Source organism: Calonectris borealis, chromosome 7 (genome assembly GCF_964195595.1).
Source record: "Calonectris borealis chromosome 7, bCalBor7.hap1.2, whole genome shotgun sequence".
NCBI classification, from domain to species: Eukaryota; Metazoa; Chordata; class Aves; order Procellariiformes; family Procellariidae; genus Calonectris; species Calonectris borealis.
Genome location: NC_134318.1, coordinates 27,449,473 through 27,473,348, shown reverse-complemented (window position 1 = coordinate 27,473,348; position 23,876 = coordinate 27,449,473). Strand labels below are relative to the sequence as shown.

The 23,876-nt window shown below is 35.2% G+C and overlaps 1 protein-coding gene across 1 annotated transcript in view; it reads left to right on the top strand.

Annotated features, from left to right (window-relative positions):
- ADGRA1 (adhesion G protein-coupled receptor A1) overlaps positions 1-23,876 on the top strand; it is a 156,892-nt gene that overhangs the window by 118,512 nt on the left and 14,504 nt on the right. The window contains exon 11 of the mRNA XM_075154773.1: positions 2,186-2,331. Within this exon, the coding sequence (XP_075010874.1) occupies positions 2,186-2,331 (146 nt within the window). The remainder of the gene's footprint in view (positions 1-2,185; positions 2,332-23,876) is intronic.

Genomic DNA, 23,876 nt, shown 5'->3' with positions numbered 1-23,876 from the left:
GATGAGGTGTGACAAGCATTTCTTTACTAATTATTATTAGTGGATGAATAAAAGCAAAAATTCTAGTCTAGAAAGCATTTTGTGATGGGAAGTGAGAAACAAAATCATCACCACACAGAGAAAAGGTTACCCTTTCCTTTGGAATTTAGTATAACAATTCAGTGTACCCTTCCGAATTCCACGTTTTTGTTGTGTCATATATGTTTTATCTCCAGATTGTCACCATTGTCCTTCAAATCTGTGAGTCATGAGGAGGTCCTGTATCACCAGGATATATCCTCTTTTCCTTTAAGCAAGAAATGCAAATGTTTGGGGGTTTTTTGAGAGAGAGAGAGAGAAAGAGACGTTAAGAGTTAGTACAGAAGATGATAACATTTCTGTCTCTTGTCCATGTTTGTTCAATTTGTCCGTATATCAGAAGGAACTAAGTTGATGAAATATGAGCACACTGTGAAGAAAAGTAATGTGACTAAGGTATGGCATAGCAATGATGTTTTCAGTTCAGTTGCCTCCTTGAAAGTTCAATAAAATTGTTTTATTGTACTATTTTTAGGAATCTCATTCACTTAAGTAGCTGATCATTTCTGTATATATGACCATATGTGTTGTCAAAATTTCACATGTAGGTGCCTTCTCACATGGAATTCATCCCTGCTGATCATATTCTTAGGGACTCTTTGGCATACTTGTGTAGAATAATTACAGAATATATAGTAGCAGTGTTGTGCTGAAATGAGAAAGAGATTATGAACCAGATCTCTAGAATTTTTCAGTTCTTTCTCATGGTTCCCGCCTCCTTTTTCTTCCCCTTCCTCCTCCCGCTCTTCCCCCTCCTGTCTTACTCCTTCACTCCCCCCCTCCCAGCTTATAGTCATAGTCACTGCATCCCTACAGAAATGCTGCAAGCTGCATATGAACTACGTCCAGACAGCACTAGCCACTGAACTGGCAACGTCTGCCAGCTGATGGTACAAAGTTGTCTCATGCTCTTATTTATGCTTCTTTTACCTCAAGCGACAACAGCTATGAAGGCTTTATACTCCCTTGTCTAATGTGTCAGACAAGTCCCAGAGAAAATTACAAAGGGTTTTCTGTTGATGATATTTGCTGCTATCTTCAAGTTTTGTGCTATATTACTAAATATAAACAAAATTCAAGGAATTTTTTTTCTTTACCCATCAATTATTTTGTTTTAAGTTGAGCAAAAATGAACACTCATTCAAATAAATCTTTATAATAGATTTGTGTAAGCTTTATTCAGCAATTCTCTGTATTCCTTAAACTTTTATGTGCTTTCCAATTATAGCAATATTTTACTTGTCACTGCAAAATGTCACGTTATTGCTTCAAAGGTACCTCATTTTATATAATCAGATGGAGACTTAGCTGATGTAATAAAGCATTGGAGATTGGATAAAATTCCAATTACTGTTTCCATAATAATGAATAACAATTACTAACATAACAAAGATGTTAGTATTTTAGAGGTGTTTGTACTTTATTTTACTTTCAATGATAAACACACCAGTTTCTTGGAGACAAAATGATAACAACACTACTGAGAGTTTGTATTTCCTTTTAAGGGAGGATGCCAAGATCTGTCATTTAATTTTTAAAATTGTATGGCCAAGTTTATAAGTTCCTTAAAATATGTCTGAAAATAATCTGGTTTTAGGCAAATAGCACTAATCCCATTACAAGAAGTCAACCTTGGCTATATGCAGCTGAGAGGGAACTACAGCAGGATGTTCCTGAAAAATGAAAGGAAATAGTAGCATAATTGCAAGCAAAAATGCTGACCTCTCATTAATTTTTAAATTGCATTGTCATGATAAGCTAACAAAGCTTGCAACACAAACAAAGCTTTGCATCACTTTAAATCCAGGTGTAAAAAGTTGTCATTAATCAGGTTCTCAGAAAACAAATGTCTTTACAGTCTTGGTTTCATAACATACCATCTGGTATCACAGATATTATCTATGATAGATTAAATAACAGATTCCATCTGCTTTTTAAAAGTGTTTTCCCTGGCTAGAAAAAAACAGAGAGAAAGAAAAAATTGATGCACTTACAAATTCAGTTAAAAAAATCTGTTTGCTTGTACACTTATGCATTAAGATTTTTCTAGAACTCTTGTTTTACTGATCCATCTACTGACCTGTTTAACTGTCCACTCTTTCTTTAGGTTGGCATTGTACTACATTATTCTACACTCTCTACTATGCTATGGATTGGAGTAACTGCCAGGAACATTTATAAGCAAGTCACAAAAAAACCTCAGCCATGCCAAAACAGTGACCAACCTTCTTATCCAAAGCAACCACTACTCAGGTATGAAATATTAGCTATACTTTTTTTTTTAATGTATTCCTAAAACATATAAATTTTAAACAAACTCTCACTTTTATTTCTGTATTCTTTACTTTTTACAGACTATAAATAGGATCCATAAAGAATTGAGTCACTTAGGTGTATATAAAAATCTGAATATTTATTATATGCTAATAGATAACGCTACTCAGGAGATGGAAATATGCAGAACTGGTATTGGCTAGGTTGAGATACCTTCACCTGAACTGGAACAATTCAAATGTTTCTGTTGGTTTCTTATGGAAGAAAAAAACCTGGCTTGCTTCCGGGTTAAGGCATTATTTAATCATCAGAAACTATGCTATAATGACTCTCCCTTTACCCTTATCTATCATGCTGTAAATCTTGCCCACACTTGTATTGATTGCCTAGTAACCTGATAGCAACCTTCCTCATTCCACATCAGAGATCTAATGCTATTACAGGAGCGACTGGAAGTCTGGACTCCCTATCAGCTTTCTAGATGGAGTGGACTAACGTGTCTCTGACAGCATGGCAGGTGTAAGGCAGTAAGAATTTTAACCTATGAGATGCTGAAACTTCAGGCCAAAATACTCAGTCTGCATAAGGGAAAAAAAAAAACAACTTACCACAAACTAGGATTTCTGACCAAAGGCATGAGAAGATGGATTCACTTTTTTTTACTTCAGCTATCAAAAAGTTAAGTATTAGCCAAAGTTATCTGGTGTCTCTGTATAGATTTTGGAAGGAGACTGAGACAGAGAGGAAATTCCAGAGAACAGTTCCTCCCATCTGTCTTGGATGTTTATGTGAGGACAGGATGAATTGTCTTATGGACATGCCTCTCTTTCCCCACTTGGAAAAACCTGAATGGTCAATTTAGACTAAAGACCTTAGTTTTATAATGAAGGACAGGAAACACAAATTCTACTTTTTATGGCTTTGCTGTGAAAAATCCAGATTAGTGTATTCTTTTAAACAGATTTAGCTTATTTTATTTTGAACACAAAATATTTATTAAGTAGCATTTTTACATGTCTATGTGAGGTTGTCGCAATTTGTTAAAAGTCTATAGGAAGATGAATTGTGTTTTGCTGTCTGATTCTGCTGAGTGAAATCTTTATTAACATGGTTAGTTTTCTGCTTTTTAAAACATTTTCTTTCTAGAGATGAAATTGATTAAAGTTAACATAAAATTTGTATAGTGAAGAGAAGAAGAGCCATATTGAACATTAGCTTTGTTAGGTGTAAGCAAGAGGATATACTTTCACTGAGAGTGCCTGAATTTGCTAATCCATTATTTACTATACCATTCTTCACAGATAAGAATTTCACTCTTTCTGTTACTAGCTCATGGCAAAATGAATAATTGCCAATTTTCAAATGCTGCAGTGTGGCTATTAAGGTAGAAAATTGTTACAGGTTACATAGACCCAGCATAGTGTACGTTCTTCAAATTCAAATCTTTGAGTTGGAAAACAATAGACAATCAGGTTACAGAAAAGATTACTCTAATTAGAATTTTTGTTGCACCAGTCATGTTGAGGTTCTCAGACAGTGAAAATAAACAGTAGATATTTTAAGTTTAGTAATAAAAATGATAAACCTCCTTTTAGCTGAAAGAGAACATGAGTATAATTGTTTAATAGCTAAGTAAAATTATTCTAAGTTATTTTTCTCACTCAGGGCACCATATGTCCTAGAGACACAGGCACTGAAATGTCTTGTATGATTTCATAATGGTTAATACTAGATTCAAAGTAGTAAGGATCAATTTCATGTAGAAAATGGGCATAGTATATAGAAAATTAAAAATTGCTTTAAGCAAGAAAATGCCGAACTCATAATCAGTAATTATTGTTCTTTTAGAATGATAATGATCATTTTTATAGGCATTTTAACTTTCCTGGTTTTAATAAAATTAAAATCAGAATTATTCTGTATCATAATATTTCCATAAAACCCATTTAAGATGTTTATATTTCAGTGTAGTCATTTATAAGAAATGTTTTAGCTAGACAGTGTTCTTGTATCTATAAGCTGATGCCAGCCTTTATACATATTGTGCCTCAGATACGTAAGAGATAATGTTGCAGTTTGTCCAGGTCTGGGCTTGGGTGAGGAAGTGTTGATTTTTGTCTTCATTTCACACCAGTAGATAGCTAAACGATATAAAGTTTGTTCAAATGGAGACTGAGTTAAGGTTTTTTTATATGTCAGGACCACCAGTGCTAGGAAGCATGTAACACGGTCTGCAAGACACTTTTAAACAAGAGGTAGTTTGACAGTAATCCCTGTTTGATTTGTGTTCAGGGTTTGTTGAACACATATATGAATGTGTTTGGCAAGGACTGTACAATTCACTGTTCTCCTTCGGTCTTTTCTGGTAATGGATGTATATGATAGACTGGGTTTCCAGTTCACATATGAGTGGTTTTGTATTCTTTGTGTATGCACTTGCTATATGAGACATAAGGATATCTTTTGTGAGCCAGTAAGTGGGGACTACTGCCAAAAATCTATGACATGGAATTTACCAAGAAATGATAAAAATTCTCTCACCACATTTTTTCAAGGAGCTTTATCCACTCTAAAAAGTACCTGAAATAGTGAAAATAAATACCAAAATATCTAGGAGACCTTACCTGTTAGTAGAAAAGGATGTTTGCTTTTAACAGTTGCTTCAGTTTCTCTGCCTGCTATTTGCATATTCATTTGCACAAGTAAGACAAATGAGGTACACCTGATCTTTTCCTCCTAGTTTTCCTTGAGCTGTGGCAAGATGTATCCTATTATGTAAAATTGTGGTTCTCTATTAGTTTTCTCTGTTTCTACATACAGTGATCAAATTTGAAATCTTTTTGCAGTATAATTTTACTGAAACTTGTTCTTCATGGCAATATGATTTTGAATATTGCCTCTTTTTATATATTAATCATATATTATGTGATACATTATATATGTTATACATTATATAATATATTTTTTTTATTATATATATTATACATTATATATATATAATCTGTTAATTACAGAGTTAAAGCTCTCGGGGACCTATCACTTTGACTGGAAACTACTGTAACAATTCTGGTATTTTTCACTAAACATGCCTGATACTAATGAGGTGGATCAAATTAATGCATCATTGAATTTTGTGTATTGAAATGCTTAACCCTGGCACTTCAACACATAATGAAATTACTTCCTGTAAAATATACTCTCTGGTATTCTTAATAGAAATAAATAATTCTATCTGTTCATCCTCTGTGGACATTTGTTAAACCTGGCAGAGTTTTGGCTTCTGACTCATCTGAAGTCAGATTTTGCTAGCAAAGACAAAGGGTCATGCAAGATTCAGCTATTACTTGCAAGGTACAAAACGGTTCATCAGCCCAAGCTGAGGCACAGATAGTATTAGTTTTTATACCTGATAGTGCATGCATTTTTCATGTGATGCTGTGTGCACATACAGATTAGACAGGAGTACAGACCAAGCAGAAAATATTTCTGACAGGTATTCTGTTAAAATAATTCTTTCCCAGAAAGAGAAAAAAAAATTAGACTACTATAATTTTTAATAAGATAACTACTGAGCACAACTGCACTATAAACATTTAAAATAAAAAATAAATAAGCTGCCAGCTAGGCCAGAGATTGGTGTTAAAGAGACAGATAATTAAGTTACCTTTTACCTCAGGGTTAGGTACAAATATGCCTCCTAATTTCCTCCATCCATTTTTATTCAACGAGCATCTTGCAAGGTAACTAATATGGCAAACTTCAGATTGCAGTCTCTCCAATATGCTGTATCTGTCATGAAAAAACATCCAATGTGCATAAATAAGGTTGCAGAATCAACTGCAAAATGGATAACAGGTGATGTCACTGTCTCTGCTGAACTTCATCCTGTTTATTTTGTAATGTATCTTGATAAGCTTTTTAAAAGGTTCTTACAAATGTTGTGGGGCTTCTAGGAAAAGTACCTCATGCAGCGCCTTAGAAAAATTGTGTATCTAGCTGTAGTAGCAATTTAGGAATGGATTGTGTGTCCTTCCCTTTGTATTCAAAGTACTAGGCTTAGTACTATGGCTATTAAAAATGAACATAGAGAATTTTGGGAAGATCATAACTCAGGCATACTAAGTCGGTTTTCAGCAGCACACTCAGAGCACCTACAGTCAATATGACTGGCTTCAATTCCATTCTCTTATTGTTTTTAACTTTAAATTATTTTAAAAGTTAAGAATCATTTTTAGAATGAGAAAGCTGTTTGCATAGTTCATATGTCTTTTAACTTGCACACAGAGCAGACCTAGAAATAGTAGGTGAGAACTGAAGTGGTTCGGTTGAACTGCAATGTCTGCTAATGGATGTGTACGTGCATATGTGCGTGTGTGTGTGTCTGCTATTCTGTAGGAGTTTGTATATGAGCAAGTATCTGTACATCATCCATACATTTGCAGAGTACTGAGGGATGTCTTGGAGTAGCAACAACAGGGGTCTTCCTTGTGGGTTGTGTTTATGGTGTAGCAATGACTAACAACCTACACCCTGATCACATGCCTGTGCAAGATGCGATAGTGCTCCACTTGCATCCTCCCCCTCTCCTGTGAATGTGACAGCAGCTCTTCACAGTCATTCCCTAGCTCATTATTTCTCTCAGTTACCCAAACATTAATCAGTAGTATCCAGCTAAACAGTAGCTAAATATCTTTGTGACATTGAATTATGTTAAATCCTTTCACTGAAAAAAGGAGAAACCGTGCTAAATTTTCACATCCATGAAAACCCTCTCCTTCTGTTTGTGTAGACAAATCCTGTGATGAGCCTCTTGCCTCGAAGTGAGGAGATTTTACAGACTTTCATGATACCACAGGGGTAATGGCATCTGCTTAGTGCTTTGCTCACAGTGATAACCCTGCTTGTCTCAGGATGAACATTTAGATGCTTGATCTGAACTCTGACAAGCTGGAAACCAACTCATGGGCACAAATGGATCTACTGCTATGTACTGCTGCATTTGCCTAACTGTAGGTCCCAAGAGACCCTGGCTGGAAGTGTTGTGACTTCCATCACGAATTGATGATGTGGCAATTTACTGAATAAGTTACCAATAAAGCACGCTATTTCCTGAATTTGAGTTGCACACAACAGTATTCATGATGTCATTGAAAATTGGCACATGATGTTTTTACACCATAATGGAGATACTAAAAACACTCCAGTAATAAAGACTAAAGATGACTTATATTTAGTTTTTTAAAGAACGGTTATGTCCTTTACCAGAGAAAAACCCTAGAATAAAAAGAACTAATGGTTTCTAATATTTCTGAGGTTGAAAGGGTCTTCAGAAAATGATCTTTGTTACTCTCAGGGTCTAGAAAATTTCCCTTATCAGTTATAACAAGTTGCCTATAATTTATTGCAGCATAATAGCAGTGTAACGGGGGATCAAAATTGGATCAAGATAACAAATTCTCTATTAAACGTCGTCATGTCATTTTCTTGGCCATGTTCTTTTCTGGATCTTGAGTGTGAATCATATGAAGTGTCTTAATTTACATTCTGACAGACACAGACATTACTTGTCCCCTTGACACCAGCAGCTCTGAAATGCAGTTAAGTTCTAGTGCATTTTTCATTAGCACTGGCTCTCATGAATTCATGTCGTCTTGTATCAAATAATGATTGAAAGAGAGGGAGAGAGAAAGAGGTCAGATGAAAAGCATCAATTACAGTCCATTGTTTTCTTCTTTATGGTATGCCCTTAAATATTAATTTCTCTAATCTTCATCCATGGAAGCCCATTTTTCCTTCCCGCAGTGAACATACTAAACCTCCTCTATAAAGTTTAAATTTAGGCCTGATTATCCCAAGGGGTTATCTGCGTTTTCCTTAACAACTCTCTATAGTTTGTGTATGTTGAAATAAATGGGAAATGCCACAGGGCAGAATTCTCGGAAGCCCTGAGGAGATCTCTGTAGTTCACTCTTTACTATCAGCATAGACATAGTTGTGTCACTAGTGAAAGTGATGTCTCCCTGCGAGTACGGTTTTCACCAGCTGGATGAACCATGGTACAGTAAGCCAACAGTCTCACTGAAAATCTGCCATACCACGCCCAAGGAAGTTGGCTATAATTTAAATACTCAATTGCATCCTTTGCTTAGAGGACAGAATATTGAGCAGAGTCAGTCATCAGGAAGTTTAAATCGTTATTCCCCTGTTTCTTGTTTCAATATTTATCATATTTCCCAGGAAGGAGAAAGGCCATATTGCTGAAATACCATTTTTAAAATTTTATCATTTGATAAAAATTGGATGTAAGAGAAGCCATGTTTTCTTCCAGCTATTGTTTTAGTTTTATTCACCAAAATAAGGCTTATATTCAACACCGAAATAAGCTAGTATGTTATTATACTGGATATTAAAATAATCTAAGGATAAGAGCCATTTCAAAATTTTAGTATGGTTTAATTATAGAGCTAATCTTTTGAACAATTCTGTATCCTGAAGACGATTTTAATAACCTGACATTCAAAAATGACACAGCTAATGATACAACAGTACCACCAGAAATGCTGATCTTATCAGCCAGACTATATTGTGTCTTATCAGCCCACCAATTTAGGCAAGTTCTCAAAAAAAAAAACCCAAAACCAACCAAACAAAAAAGAATTGTAATGCTGGGACCTTAGCCAGAATGACCAGAAAGATTCTGCCACCTGAGGTATAAAAGCTGTTGATATTACAAGCTATTTAATATGATCACTCTTAAAAGGCCGGTACATGGTCAGATGGAGTTATGGATTATAGCCAGAGCCATTTTATTGCTAGCTAGCAATGTAACTGAAAGATCTGCAGTGGAAAAGGGTATAAGATGGTGACAAGGGAAACATTTTCATGAATTCTTCTTACTCAATTTCAGCCTGAAGCTAAATGCATTTCCATCATATAGGGAAAAAATTATCTTAGGTCAAACAAAATGTTTAATTCAGCTTTGAATTAATTGTTCCACACAAGAACATTTTCCGTAAAAACAAAATATTCAAATATTAAGGAGATTCACAGTAGCAATATATTTCAGTAGTACCCTGAGAAAGCTGTTGCACTTTGCATAGGCCATGTAAATATTCATTGCAGACAGCATTGGATTGCCAGTGTATGGTGACATAGTGTGGAGGTATTTTCCTGCCTACTCTGAATCAAACAAGAGAAGTGATTAGAACTTTGCTTCTCCACCTTCAAGGTGAGTGACTGAATTATTGTGTTATTAAGAGCAAAATGGTAACAGAGCCACCTGCTTTACTTTTAGTTTCACTTCATCCAGCTTCTGAATCAAGACTCAAACTGGATGTATTTCAAAAGTTTTTTCTCATTTTCTAGTTGGCAAAGTTGTTCTTCAAGTATGACCTGAATGTACTATCAAATGCTTTAAGTGAATGATGCCTGGAACAGAGGTTCCTCTCTGATTTGATCTTATTTCAAGAGTACGTTACAATCAAAGTTGAAAAAGGATTTTGTTACTGCCATAACTTCATTAGCTAAGGTACAGGCAAGATACACACGATGTTGACACTTCCCAGAGTAGAAATCCTGAAGAGATGTTGAGGTAGAAGGTGAAGTTTTATCATCTTTATTTAAAGAACAGTATCACAGCCACTTAGCATAGATGAAAAGAAATGGTTTATGGTTATTGCAAAAGAAAAGTATGTCAACTTATTACTTGTAAACAAGCTATTAAAGAGCATAGCAAGTCACGTATCAAGACTTTTAACTGAAACTCTCCCCAGTTCTAAAGCTATTGACAAACATAGCAAAAAAAGAACATTACAACATCTGAGTGATACGTGGTCATTTAATTAGGGAATGATGGTCTTGGGACTTAGAAATTGTCAACAACATGAGTTACGGCATTTGCAAGCTTGCAAAGTTGTGAGCTTCAGGGAGACAATGATTCCTATAATATTTTCAGATTTGAAAGGCTGTATCTGCAACATGCTAATCTGCAGAACTGTATTAGGTTGAATTTTCAGCTGCTTTTATCATGAGTTCACATCTAGGTATTTCCTGGAAATTCAGAATTCTTGTCACACTATTCCTTGCCTCAACACTTTCTAGAATTCGAGCTAGTCATATATATAATTGTAGAGGATAAATTAGAGGGTAGGGTAAGCTTGATAAAATGCTCCATGCTTTGATATGCTGCTCCAGGCAAAATGTAAAATGCTGACTGGAAATTTTGCAAGTTCTAAAAATCTTTGAAGATAATATATTCAAACTCCAATGGGGGCTTTGTAGAAAACTATCAGATTTGAAAGAGCTAGTATTTTCTCAAATGATTCTTTGGTGTCCTATAGATTAAACTTGATTATGCAAAAAGCTGTAAAAAAAAGTGCATAGAAAAATTTCAAATGTGTCTATTGCCATAGTATGGACAAAGAACTAAGCATTCCCATCTGCATGAAATAATATTCACCACAGTTACAGAAAAGGCTATCTGACTTTTAATTGTGGATGATTGTACTCATTTATTATTAAGAAACTTTAAAAATGAATCCTTTGTTTTATTTAAATAAAGCCAGATTCACATTAGATACAAATTCTTTCTTATGAAAACTTTTATGTGAGAAAGATGGAACTTAAAGCTTGTTACAGGACACCTCTCTTTTTAAGTGAGTGTCTATATCCATTCAGCTTACCTGTAATGAAAACAGTGATGTTGCGAGAAAACATAAGACATGCAGAATTGTGAAGTACGTTGTGCAGACTAATGAACGGCAATGTCACCAAAACTAGAACACTGCAGGCAACCAACTAGTATGATATAGAATTATTCAGTAGTCTATGATAACTGCAGCACAGTACAACCACCATGCATTTAAATTACAACATGGCATAGGTCTTATCAGGTTATTGCATTTACCAATACATTGCCACTATTCCATAAAGTAATTTTGGCTTAAAGATATTATTAGATTCCAAGAGCAAATAATAACAATAAAAAGTATGTGAGTTATCTTAAAATAAACTAGCAATAAAACCCAAATATATCTTTTTATGCATATATAAATGTTTTTAGCAATGATAGTTTTAAATGCATTATTTTAACATTTCAGAATATTTTTCTTTCCTAACGAATGGAAAAGTTCAAGGAAATAAAAATATATTCCTTGGACAAACAAGACTGGTGAAATCTACAGATACACATATTAAATTAAATATGCTGCAGCATATTTAACTGTAACTGTTGTAAATTCAGCTTTGGACCTGACTCATTCCATGCATACTTCCTGCCAAATATATGTGATAATCTCTGGTTTATGCCTGTTTGGAAAGAGGGCTTAAAAGTCTTGGGAGGAAATATTGCATTAGATTAATTCACTTGGTTTTGATTTGGGAGACCATGGAAAAATACATTCCATATACTTCCATTGATCTCCTTGGCCTTGTACATCCTAAATAGTTGAAGCCCATTACCGGAAATGTGGATGATTCTTTTCTTTTCAACTCAGTCTTCATTAAAAACTCCAAATCAGAAGACATTAAAGAGAAAATCACACTTACAATTTTAAAGTAGGAATGTTTAAAGTTAGCATCCTCCAGGGGTATGAATGAGTATTTTTAATTTGATTTTCAAAATTCTATAAAAGTAGTTGTCCTTCAACTCCTAAGGCTGAAAGTAGTGAAATAATCTTCAGGAGCAAAGTGCAGGAGTTGTAGAGTGAAAGACAGCTCATTGTTCAAAGCTACATCTCATACAGCAATGCCTCAGAGTTTTGCCTTTTGCTTTTATCATCACTTTTCCTTTTAACATAAACAGAAAAATGAATCACAGCGGCTAGGTTAATGCAGACTGGGAAATTAAAGTTTGCCTATGTAACTTTTATAATTTTAGTATTCTGAGTAAAGAATCAGGTACATAGTAAGAATCACCTCCAAAGTAGATAGAGCCCTCATACATTAGGTTAAAAGCCAGCCATTGACTGTTGGGGTTAAAGTAACATTTTCTGGATCAATTACTTCAAAATTACCTACTGTGGGGTTCCTTACAATGGTAGTTCATAAATGATACTAGAGGGAAGGCAGGTCTTATCTGTAGCACAGGTTTTGTACATACATAGTATTTTCTCTGCTGTTTCTACTGAACACTTTAAACTTTATATTTTTCCATGGAAAAATTACACTTCTAGTACAGCCAAGGTATTCAGAATTTGTATTCTGAATTTTCTGATTATTGATCTTCTGATTTTTCAGCCTTTGTCTTGCACTATGATAAAGTGCTATGAGTATGTGTGTTTTACAGAGGCAGTTGAACAATTGCCTGTGCAGAACAGCATACATTGTAAATGAGAGAAACTCAGTGTATGATTGAAAGTATAGAAACTGGGAAGTAGAGGAGTTCAAGAGATACATCAGGAAACGAAATTTTGACTCAGGATAAAATAGGGAATCACTGTGAAAATGACACAAAATATGTCCAAAGAAAGCTTTAAAGAAAACTAAGCAAAGGATGGGTCTTGAAACAAAGTGCAGACCAACATACAGACCTTGGGAGAAATGTAGAAAGTCTCAAAGAGATCAAACAGACTCTAACACAGGAAAGGAGAAGTCATGAGGACATCTGAGATGGTGATAATACTAATAAAGGAAATGGAAAGGGAAAACACTGGCCTGCAGCAAGGTAAGAGACAAGCAAACTCAAGTTAGGTAAAAAATTTATCATGTATTTTAAAAATCCATATCTATCCTTATCTAGCTTCTGTAATTTCTGTTCAAACCCTATTCCTGATCTTTCTTAATGGGGTAGTAAATCACCTCCCTGTTGGCGAGACACACCCCTTGAGAAGTTCCACAATTGAAAGGGTGGGAAAGGAAAAAGAGAATATCTGTGCAGTACCATCAGAAAAATCATGATATTTCATATTCTGTTTACCGCTTGACTTTCTGGAGTCATGTGATTTTGTTTGAAACCCTTATCCTAAACTTTTTAAAGAAATCTTCTAACTCACTCGCAATGACAGTTGTAAACATGAATAAAGAAGGAATACATGAACTCAAATCATTTGAAAGTTGTGGACCCTCACTGCTGGTTATGAGTGTTAATAACAGCATTGATAAGAGGTTTAAAATGTATTAATAACAAAACTCTCTGAAATTATTGAAGACAGGACAATAAATAATAAGCTTAAGTTGCAATAAGGGGTAAATAGGTTGATATTAGAAAAAGATTTTAAACTATGAGAATAGTTGACAATTAAAACAGGTTACCTGGGAGGCTGTGGAAACTCTTTCATAAGTAATTTGTTAACATAGATTAGATAAACCCAAGCCAGTCATGATAGATGTTTAATGTGACCCTGCCTCTGAGCTTTTGAGTGGACTAGATGACTTCTTGATGTTCATTCCCACCCTACAATTCTGTTATTCTTAAAACAAGCATTTTTCCTAACAGTATTCTCATTTTTCAAACCTTTACTTAATGCTGAATTCCTACAGCCTTGTTGATCTTGTAAGAACTCTTGTGTTTTATTATGCAAGCAAATTCTGACAGAAGAGACTTTGAAACTAATGTGTTCCAAATATGCCTTCAGTGTTTGGAAATGTTATGAGTCTTGTAGAAACTGACTGCTGATCCTCCAGGTATTTTTATTCAGGTACTAGGTTACTATATAAAACATAACAAAAAATTAGGCCAGCTTCTGCTCTGAAATGTCCATGCCCACAACAAGTTTTCAGTGAATCACTGGGAGTTACACATATATAATCACAGGAAGATTTTGGTTCATAGATGGAAATTATTGCTTATTGCTACTTACAAATAAAATTTGGTAAATATCCTGGAATTTTAATGATACAGATTAAAAGAATTTAAATATATAATATTTAATATACATTAGCAAAATAGAATGTCCAGATTAAACTTTATGCCTATATTGATTGAGTACTCACTCAGATAAAGGGTTGATGCCGTTATTATTCAATCACACTTGGTACTCAGGGTGTCATTCAAGATTTTAACCATTTATCTGAAAGTGAACACTGGCTTAGGTTTTCTGTGAAAGAAAACCTGACCCCATGAGATACCTGACTTATTTATCTATTGATTATGAGAGGTACCTAGTTATTGTTTTATCTATTGATTAGGAGGTAGGAGAACTACGATTGCTGAAGATCGTTTCTGTTTGTTTCCCAATATTTATGAGCAATGCCAAGAAATTGGAGATTTCGGAAATTTACCTTCAAATATTCTATATGATTTTTGTGGAAAATATATGGAATGTGGGAAGTAGTTCCCTGTTCCAACATGCCTATGCTTATTACAAGTAGTCACGTCAGTAGATATAGGTAATTCACCAAGAACATTATCCACAAATTTATGCCTATAAATCTCTGAGCAGATAACAATTTCTTCAGATATAATTATTCCTTTAATTTATCTTCCAGTCTTTTATTTTTGCAATCATTTGTTTTATAGGTTGATTATGGAAGGTCCCTGAATTTGTCATATTTGCTAACTATGAGTCATGAGTGGTTAGTCATAGGATCTTGCTTCTTTTTCATATTAGATGAGTTTACAGACATCTCCAGAAAAAAAATACCTATACAGGCAGAGTTCATTTCCAAGAAATATTTATGCATACCACTTTGGAATTTGATTTCTGGGATTACTGATATCAATAAAACTTGTTCTCATGAATCAAAAAGATAAGGAACAGAAATCACAGGCAAATTACTACCACTGCTACTTTCAGAATAGCTACCCCATGCTGGCTGTAATTCATATGTAAGGCATTTTGGACTATTTAATGTGGCATATCATACTCTTGTTGTTGTCTCATATAAGAATGACATTAAACTTGTTTGTTCATATAGACTTTTAGTCTTCCATTAGGATATTGAAGAAGCAACCAATTAGCTATATTCCCTCTTCATGCATTTAAGAGAGTGTTTTCCAACTAGAAGGAACACTTCACTTCTTTCTGAGGCTCTGGCATTGCCAAATCCAATAACAATTATCTTACCTAGCAAAGCTAGGCAGCCTTTTGACCTGGAAAGTTAAGCAACGAGATGCTCTTACAGTTTTGTGAAGACGGCAATGACTGCTGTTCATTCCTTTTCAGATCTCCTTTTTCCACATTACTAATGCAGTAACATTCTGGAAATGACATGCCATTTCTAGCTTTTAATTAATATTTCTCAATTATTACTTATTTATAAAGATAACTCTCCTCTCTGCTTGTCCTTTTCTTTCAAAGTTTCATGATCATTTCTGGCTGAGTGATCCAAGAAACGCTGTGATTTTTTAGGAACTAACCCTTTGACCTTCTTATATATGATAGAAAATCTTTGGTTTTGCTTCTGGTTAAAATCTGGATAGGGATCACCAAAAATAGGTTTCTGTGTATGTCAGATTTTAAACAACAAGAAAAAGCAAATGTTCATGCCATCATCATATATATAATATTTCCCATAGCTCAATTTAGTAAGACTAAAACTGACAATGGAAAAAACCCTCAACATTAAAGCTAAAAATTGGGGTTGACACATGAACTCATGCAATTGTACCTTTGTTTCTTACTTTTCAATAGGGTGAATTAAGGAAAAAATGTCAACCTGAATTTTTACCAATAAATATAAATTTCCATGGTTTTGTGGAGTCAAGTCATTAATTGAATACAGTTTGTCTATGATAATAGACATAATCATTCTTTTATGCATAGCATTAAAAGGGAATGCTTTTTGCTACCTCTAGATTAGCAGATTGAATTACATTCTATGGAATATGAAGGAGAAAATGTTCCAGAAAGAAGCCAACAATCTAAAACCATGAGGGAAAGTTATTTCCATCATGCTTTAATGCTTCACTGCTGCTTGTTACATTTAATAACACCTACTTGGTAAAATTTTAAGTTCTTGGCTACCTGGGTATCTGTCAAGATGATAAATTGGAAGTTGTAGAAGTGGATAACATTGCATAAATCCTATTATAAGATTTTCTCCTCGAAAACAAACATGGAAAAGTAAGCTTTTTCCTTCTTGCAAACTGTAACGATGAAACTTCGCTAAATTCGTTAGAGAATAGATTCGTTTCTGCAAAAGAATAATGTAATTGTGTAGTACAAAATCATGCAAGTCTGCATCTCACTCATATGGAGCTTGACCAAAGTCGGTGGGAACACTTACATAAGTCATAGATGTATAACTTATCTAATACAATAATAGATTTTATACATAGCATAAATTTTTCTTTTGTTGCAACTAATCTTGTCTACAGTCACAGATGTAGGCATTGTTGATGGGATGTGAAGTGTGGTCTTTTTCTGTCCTCAATCCTGTCCTATCTCAGTTACATTTTAATAATGCACTGTACTCTTCTGAAGAACTCTGTCTGGCTCCAGGCACATAGCCTTCTAATTATAGGAATTTTCAAGCTATGCTCACTCACCTGTGAATCAGTCTACTCTGAGTAGTGCATATGTTTCAATTTACAGTGTGATATAACCTAGAAGAGCAGTAGGTCTAAAGAGCCCTTCTCTCAGCATTGACAGCTGGTATGGATGGACCCTCATAAGATTGAAAAAATAACAGTGAATAATAAGTTAATCAGAATCATAAAAATGATAAGTTTGGAAGAAACATCTGTAAGTCATCTAGTTTAACTCTCTGCTCAAAGCAGATCCAACTTAAAAGTTAGCTCAGGGTGTCATCCAGTCAAGTTTTGAAAATCTCTAAGGACCTTATTTCTTTCTCTGATCCTAGTTCTGTTTCCTTTTAGCTGTCATCTTGAATGGACCACAATCATGAAATGTAAGGCTTGTAACCTAGTCTGAAATAAATCACAAAAAAAATCACTCTTAATCCCATGAAAAAAACCCCATGAGTTTAACAGAACATCACTAAAATTCATAGGTATATAATGTAAAGTTAAAATTCATAGCTACCTAATGTAAAATATATAAATAGCATGTTTATAAACACAAGTATCATGGGTTAATGTAAGGCAGGTCCTGCTTGACCAACCTGATCTCCTTCTGTGACCAGGTGACCCGCCTGGTGGATGAGGGCAAGGCTGTGGATGTGGTCTACCTGGACTTAGTAAAGCCTTTGACACTGTTTCCCGCAGCATTCTCCTAGAGAAGCTGGCGGCTCACGGCCTAGACAGGTACACTCTTCGCTGGGTAAAAAACTGGCTGGACGGCCGGGCCCAGAGAGTTGTGGTCAACGGAGTTAAATCCAGTTGGCGGCCGGTCACGAGCGGTGTTCCCCAGGGCTCAGTACTGGGGCCAGTCCTGTTCAATATCTTTATCAATGGTCTGGACGAGGGGATCGAGTGCTCCCTCAGTAAGTTTGCAGACGACACCAAGCTGGGCGGGAATGTTGATCTGCTGGAGGGTAGGAAGGCTCTGCAGAGGGACCTGGACAGGTTGGATCAATGGGCTGAAGCCAACTGTATGAGATTCAACAAGGCCAAGTGCTGGGTCCTGCACTTCGGCCACAACAACCCCATGCAACGCTACAGGCTTGGGGAAGAGTGGCTGGAAAGCTGCCCAGAGGAAAAGGACCTGGGGGTGCTGGTTGACAGCCGGCTGAACATGAGCCGGCAGTGTGCCCAGGTGGCCAAGAAGGCCAACAGCATCCTGGCCTGTATCAGAAATAGTGTGGCCAGCAGGAGTAGGGAGGTGATCGTGCCCCTGTACTCGGCACTGGTGAGGCCGCACCTCGAATACTGTGTTCAGTTTTGGGCCCCTCACTACAAGGAGGACATTGAGGTGCTGGAGCGTGTCCAGAGAAGGGCAACGAAGCTGGTGAAGGGCCTGGAGCACAAGTCTTATGAGGAACGGCTGAGGGAACTGGGGTTGTTTAGCCTGGAGAAGAGGAGGCTGAGGGGAGACCTCATCGCGCTCTACAACTACCTGAAAGGAGGTTGTAGTGAGGTGGGTGTTGGTCTCTTCTCCCAAGTAACTGGTGATAGGCCGAGAGGAAACGGCCTCAAGTTGCGCCAAGGGAGGTTTAGGTTGGACATTAGGAAAAATTTCTTTACTGAAAGAGTGGTCAGGCCTTGGAACAGGCTGCCCAGGGAAGTGTTAAAGTCACCATCCCTGGAAGTATTTAAAAGACGTGTAGATGAGGTGCTTAGGGACATGGTTTAGTGGGCATGGTGGTGTTGGGTTGACGGTTGGACTCGATGATCTTAGAGGTCTTTTCCAACCTTAATGATTCTATGATTCTATGATTCTAAGTAATTCTCATCAAATTGCACGTAGTATATTTAAACTATTGATGAGAGAATATAAGTGATAGCAAAAGAAACTCATCATGTGATGGCTGCAGTCCATGAGGACTCTGATTCTGATTCTCTAGTCCCAAATCTTTCAGCCTTTCCAGAAGTTTAACAGATTTCTAAAAAACTGCAGAAATAAGAATAAAATAGAGTTGTGATGGAAGTGATTTTCCATCGCTGCAAATTAAAAGTATCTCTACCTCATAAGGAAATTAGCACCATTTGTACTAATACCGGAATACTGAACATCCAGTGCTCACAGCACTCAGGTGTGGTGGCTGATCCTTAATCACCTAATTCAAGCAAAGAGAATCTGTCTTCCCCATCACAGAAGAGAGTCCAGGCACCTGATTATTGAGTATTCACAGATGGTTTTCGCTCACCATCACTTAAAGAAGCAGGTTCACTTGGCATAATAGTTCACCATACCAAAGTAAGCTTTGAATTGTTTCTTGCCTCAGAGCGTGTTGTTATGAATAGTAGTTTTTGCTCACCTTGGTCCATGTACACTGACCAGTCAATGTGTGTAGCATTAAGAAGATAGGGAACTTTGTTATGCCCTTACAAAAATGTGATGTATTCAATTATGTGAAGACTGTTGTTATTCTTCTAGAAAAATATACAAATATATTAATCATTGTTACATGGGTTTAAAATTACTTGGTCCAGCTAATACTTAAGCCATGAAGAAAAGGAAATGCAGCTTTTTTTCAAATGGCAAAACTGAGGAATATACTACAATGCTGAAATACATGAAAATGAAGCTGTCATTACTAAGGATTCCTAAGTGAAAAATAATAGGAAGTAATAAAATGTGCTTTAAAAAATGTTGGAATACCATCTAATTACCAAGTCAGGGAGAGCAGTTATTCACAGACAATCAAATTAATAGGTTTTGGATTTCTAATGTTTTCTTTCTGTATGAGTCCGTTGAGGTGTGAGTAGTGGTTGCTTATACTATATATACATGTTCCAAATGTGGCTGGCTGTAAAACTGAATTATCATTCATGGGAGACGCCAACATTTTTGATATGTCTTCTTATTCTGAAAAGGAAATTAAAGTCAATATTTAGAAGTGATTAGGTAATAGATATTCAGAAGAATTTCTGGTTGGAAAAAAATTGAAATGTTTCATCTTGATAGTTTGGGTTTTTTACCTGAGCTATGTTTTGCAGCTTCCCATTTTAAATTTCTGGTGCATAAGTTTTTGGTAAGTCTAGTCTTTGTGGAGTGCAAGTTAACTCTTGAGGCAGGCACTCTATTCTGTTCGGTTGCTCCGTATAAGTACTGAAATATTTTTTCTCAGCAAGTATTTGTGAACAAAGACAATATAAGGGTAGAAACACAAAAAAAGAAAAAGCCCCGTGTAACTTGTACAGACACCTTACACAGAATACTTTTTTTTTAGATTTTTCGTTGTGCAGTCTTGGTAAATAAAGCAAAAATGTAGTACCTTCAGAATCGATATGTCAAGTCATCTAGGGTGTATTTTAGGATAACACCCGTGCTTTGCACCGACTTCACCTGAAAGTGTTTCTGTATGGTTTTCTTTATGATTGAAAGCAGTATTCTGTATGATTGAAAATCATGTCTTTGATGCTTGAGGTACTAATTTTTCTTGACTTTCAGGGATGACCCCTCCTTAACTCACAACCTGTGGCAAACCCTAAAAATATTAGAGCTATTAAAAAAAAATTAAGTGAAATATTTTAAAATGGGAACCAAAACAAAGCACGAAGTCCCTTCCTTTACTGTGCACTGAATATGGACTTCAGAGGAATTCAAAACCTGCTTGTATGCTTTTCACATCAGAAACAATTCCTTTCAGGAAACTGTTTCATCTTTTCTCTAAAAGTGTGGGTTTGATTTGTCAATGACAAAAGCTTGGTAGCTGGAAAGATTCAACAGAAAGTGTTTTCTGGTTTCCATGGATCTTCTGCGTAAATGCTTTTCGATTTTAAATGGCCCTCTGGGTTTGTGACCGAAAACTTCTCGTACACCAAGAAGATTTAATAATCAAAATGATATTATTTTTATTTAGTGTGTGGTTTCTTCATGTCTTAAACAAGGCTGTTTGTTCTCTCACTTTGCCTGAGGTTACATCTTGCTCTAGCTGTGTGATTAGATTTTAGATACATGCAGTTGAAAATAAACCCAATTACCTAAATAGATGGAAGGTAGAAGTAAATTGTGATTAGCACATAATTGTAAAACCAGAGATGCAGAAGCCTGAAACATTAACTTTGTTTAATTTTGGTGATGTAGCATCTAATCCTTAACAATATTTTAAAGATGGGGGGTTTATTACCTTATTGATAAAATCCTCAGAAACAGTAAGAATGCCTTAATACTTTGAAGTTTTAATACTCCATATATTAATATGTCTTGAGTATTGTGGGTGGGTATCATTTAAGAATATGCATAGGATATGCTGAACAAATCTAGGTAAAGAGATGAAATTTACCATTTTTCTGTAAACTTCGTAACAAAGCACTTTATAAGGACATATGAATATATTAAATATGAATCTACTAAATATTAAAAATATGTATGTTATATGGTGGCCAAAACATGTATAATTTTAAAGTATTTCTGAGATACTCTGTATAACAGTAACACCCAATTACTGTTATGTGACAGAAACCAGCTGATGCATTCAGCAGTTTTACATACAATTATGTGTGAAACTGTAATTTTAATTTTTATTGAAGAAAGGCAATTTTTTTTTTGGCAGAAATGGCAGATTTCACGGGGCAACATTACTTTTCCTAAACACATTATTTTAATGGCCTGTATCAATCAAACAGGCTTTATAAAATGCTTGAAATGTTTCAAGGCCAGCAGAAGACATAAAAATGCTTTTTAGCTGGTTGGAGCTGTGCTTTCCTGCTACTGTTTTCTCTCTGTAAGTAGTAATGCCAACATTCATCATTTAAGAATCAGTAAACTAAAGTAAAAATTGTGGCATTAGTGTAAAAAACAAGACTTTTTTGAAAACAGTGAGTTTAAGATTCCTGTTTGTCTGCTAGTTTTTGAACCATTAAAATTCACATTTTTCACATTTTGCCTATAAATTTGCCTATTTTCTGTAATGGAAAAATGGAAATTTATTCTTATTTATATTATGATCTCCTTAAAGAAACAGTTTGTTTAAGTATGTGACTGTCTTTGAGACTTTCCTTGTCTGATAATTGGCTAGTCAACCTGAGATAGAGATCATTAAGCTCCCGTAAGTTTCACGTGACTAGGTGGGCAGGTGAATGACAAAGATAAATATCTCAAAATAAGGGAAAGCTGAAATGATAGAGAGATGGCATAACTATGGGAAAAATCTCAGGAGGACCTTGTACCTTTTTAGACACCAAAGGCAATTGTAAGACAAAATCTGTAGGAAATCAGATTTCAGTTGTTTCTGTGCCCACATAAAAGTTCAACAGAGAAAGCTGAGATTCTTTATCACTTGCCCTCTGGAATAGGAACTTAATATTGCATCACAACATACAAGGCTTGCAAAAAAAATGTGCAAATTAACAATGTAGGTTTTGTGGAAATGTACATCTCTGAAGTATTTCCTGTATTTTTCTCTTTCTTCTAAACAATTTCAGCTCCTTCTGGCACTTTGGGCAAAAATCTTGCCCTTCATATAAGATCATTGATTTACATAAGAGAAAAAGGAAAAGACGACATGAATTTAGGAGAAGAGAATTAACTTGTCCTCCCTGGAGATATTTCCCAGGAGTTCCTGTATTCTCTTTTCATTGTCTGTTTGCACACATCTGTCTTGAATGCTCGGCTGAGCAAATCTAAGAACAAGCCACCTAGGTCTACCAGTAAAATCCCTATCTTCATGACATCGATTGCTTGGTCATGAATATCTTCTGAATCATTCTGTGCATGTACAGTGAAAGAACTTAACAGAAAATAAAACTAAGAGTATTATTCTCTAGAAAATGGACAGTTTCACGTATTGCCTGTGAAACTCATGCAATCAAAATTATTCAGCTCTAACTTGGCAATATAGCCTATAATAAAAAATAAGGTCTCAGAATATCTCTTTTTAATACAGCAAAGAGATTTCATACCTAAAACCAAAAATATACCAAGTAGTGAATAAATAACCTCTAAATAAACTCTCCAAAAGTGACAGTTGAAAATAGTGTATTTTCAGGTGATGTAAAAATTACCAAAGAAGGACTTGAGTGGTTTGTTTGAAATTTTAAAAAATTACTGCAGAAGAAAAAGCATTCTTCTTGACAAAAAAAATGTTGCCTACAAAGCAAGTAAGTGTCAAACTCAACAATGCATAAAACACAGTGGGATTCAGGGAGTTGTGTTGATGACTGTCATAATAAAATATAGGATTGACATAAATTCCTTTTAAAAAATATTATTTCAAAATTTAGTCATAGGAGAACATAGAACCCCCTGTCAGTGACTTTCACAGTCGATCCAAATTAAAATGTATTTTCTCCTGCTAGTCATTTTATTTAGTTCCTTTGGCAGGCTTAATGAAATATTACATCAAGTAAAACCAAAGAAATCCATATTTTCTATTTAAAATTCAAGGTGATTCTACTGACAGTCATAAAACATTGATACTAATATAACATGAATTGGGTGTTAAATACGTGACAATTTAAGGGTACAGCACTTATCATTATCTTTGCATGCTTTACTTTTCATTTCACTTTCATATTATATAAAATGGCATTGTCATATATAGGCTGTTATCAGAATTTTTTGTCTTGATGAGGGTTGATAGGTTAATGGTTCTTTTCTCCCCTTTGAAAGGCAGAAGGACATCTTGATGGTAATTGACTTTCTAAAGGTGTACTGCAATGCTCGGTGAAGCAGTTGTGTTTGATTCAGTAGGCTGGAACTGCAAAATAATTTCAGCTAACAGCTCTACGCCAGAGTAGTCAAATGCCTAGAAAAATGAGGTAACAATGAATTGCTCAGAACAAGAGTATCAGCCATTTTACCACTAGAAATTAACTGTGGAAACAGAATTGAAAGGCCTATTTGTGTAGGGAACACAATAAGGGATAAAATTATTGTGCAAATAGAAAATACTCAAAGTATGAGTATTATTTCTCCTATTATTTCTATCCAAGCATTAACATAAAACAGTCTTCTCTCTATGAGATCCATGCTCTTTGTAAACTTTTAAAAATATAGATAGATTCTTTAAGAAGTGCTAATAAATATATTTTCTTTCTACATTTTACTTACTTCTTTCCTTCAGAAGTACATTCAGCA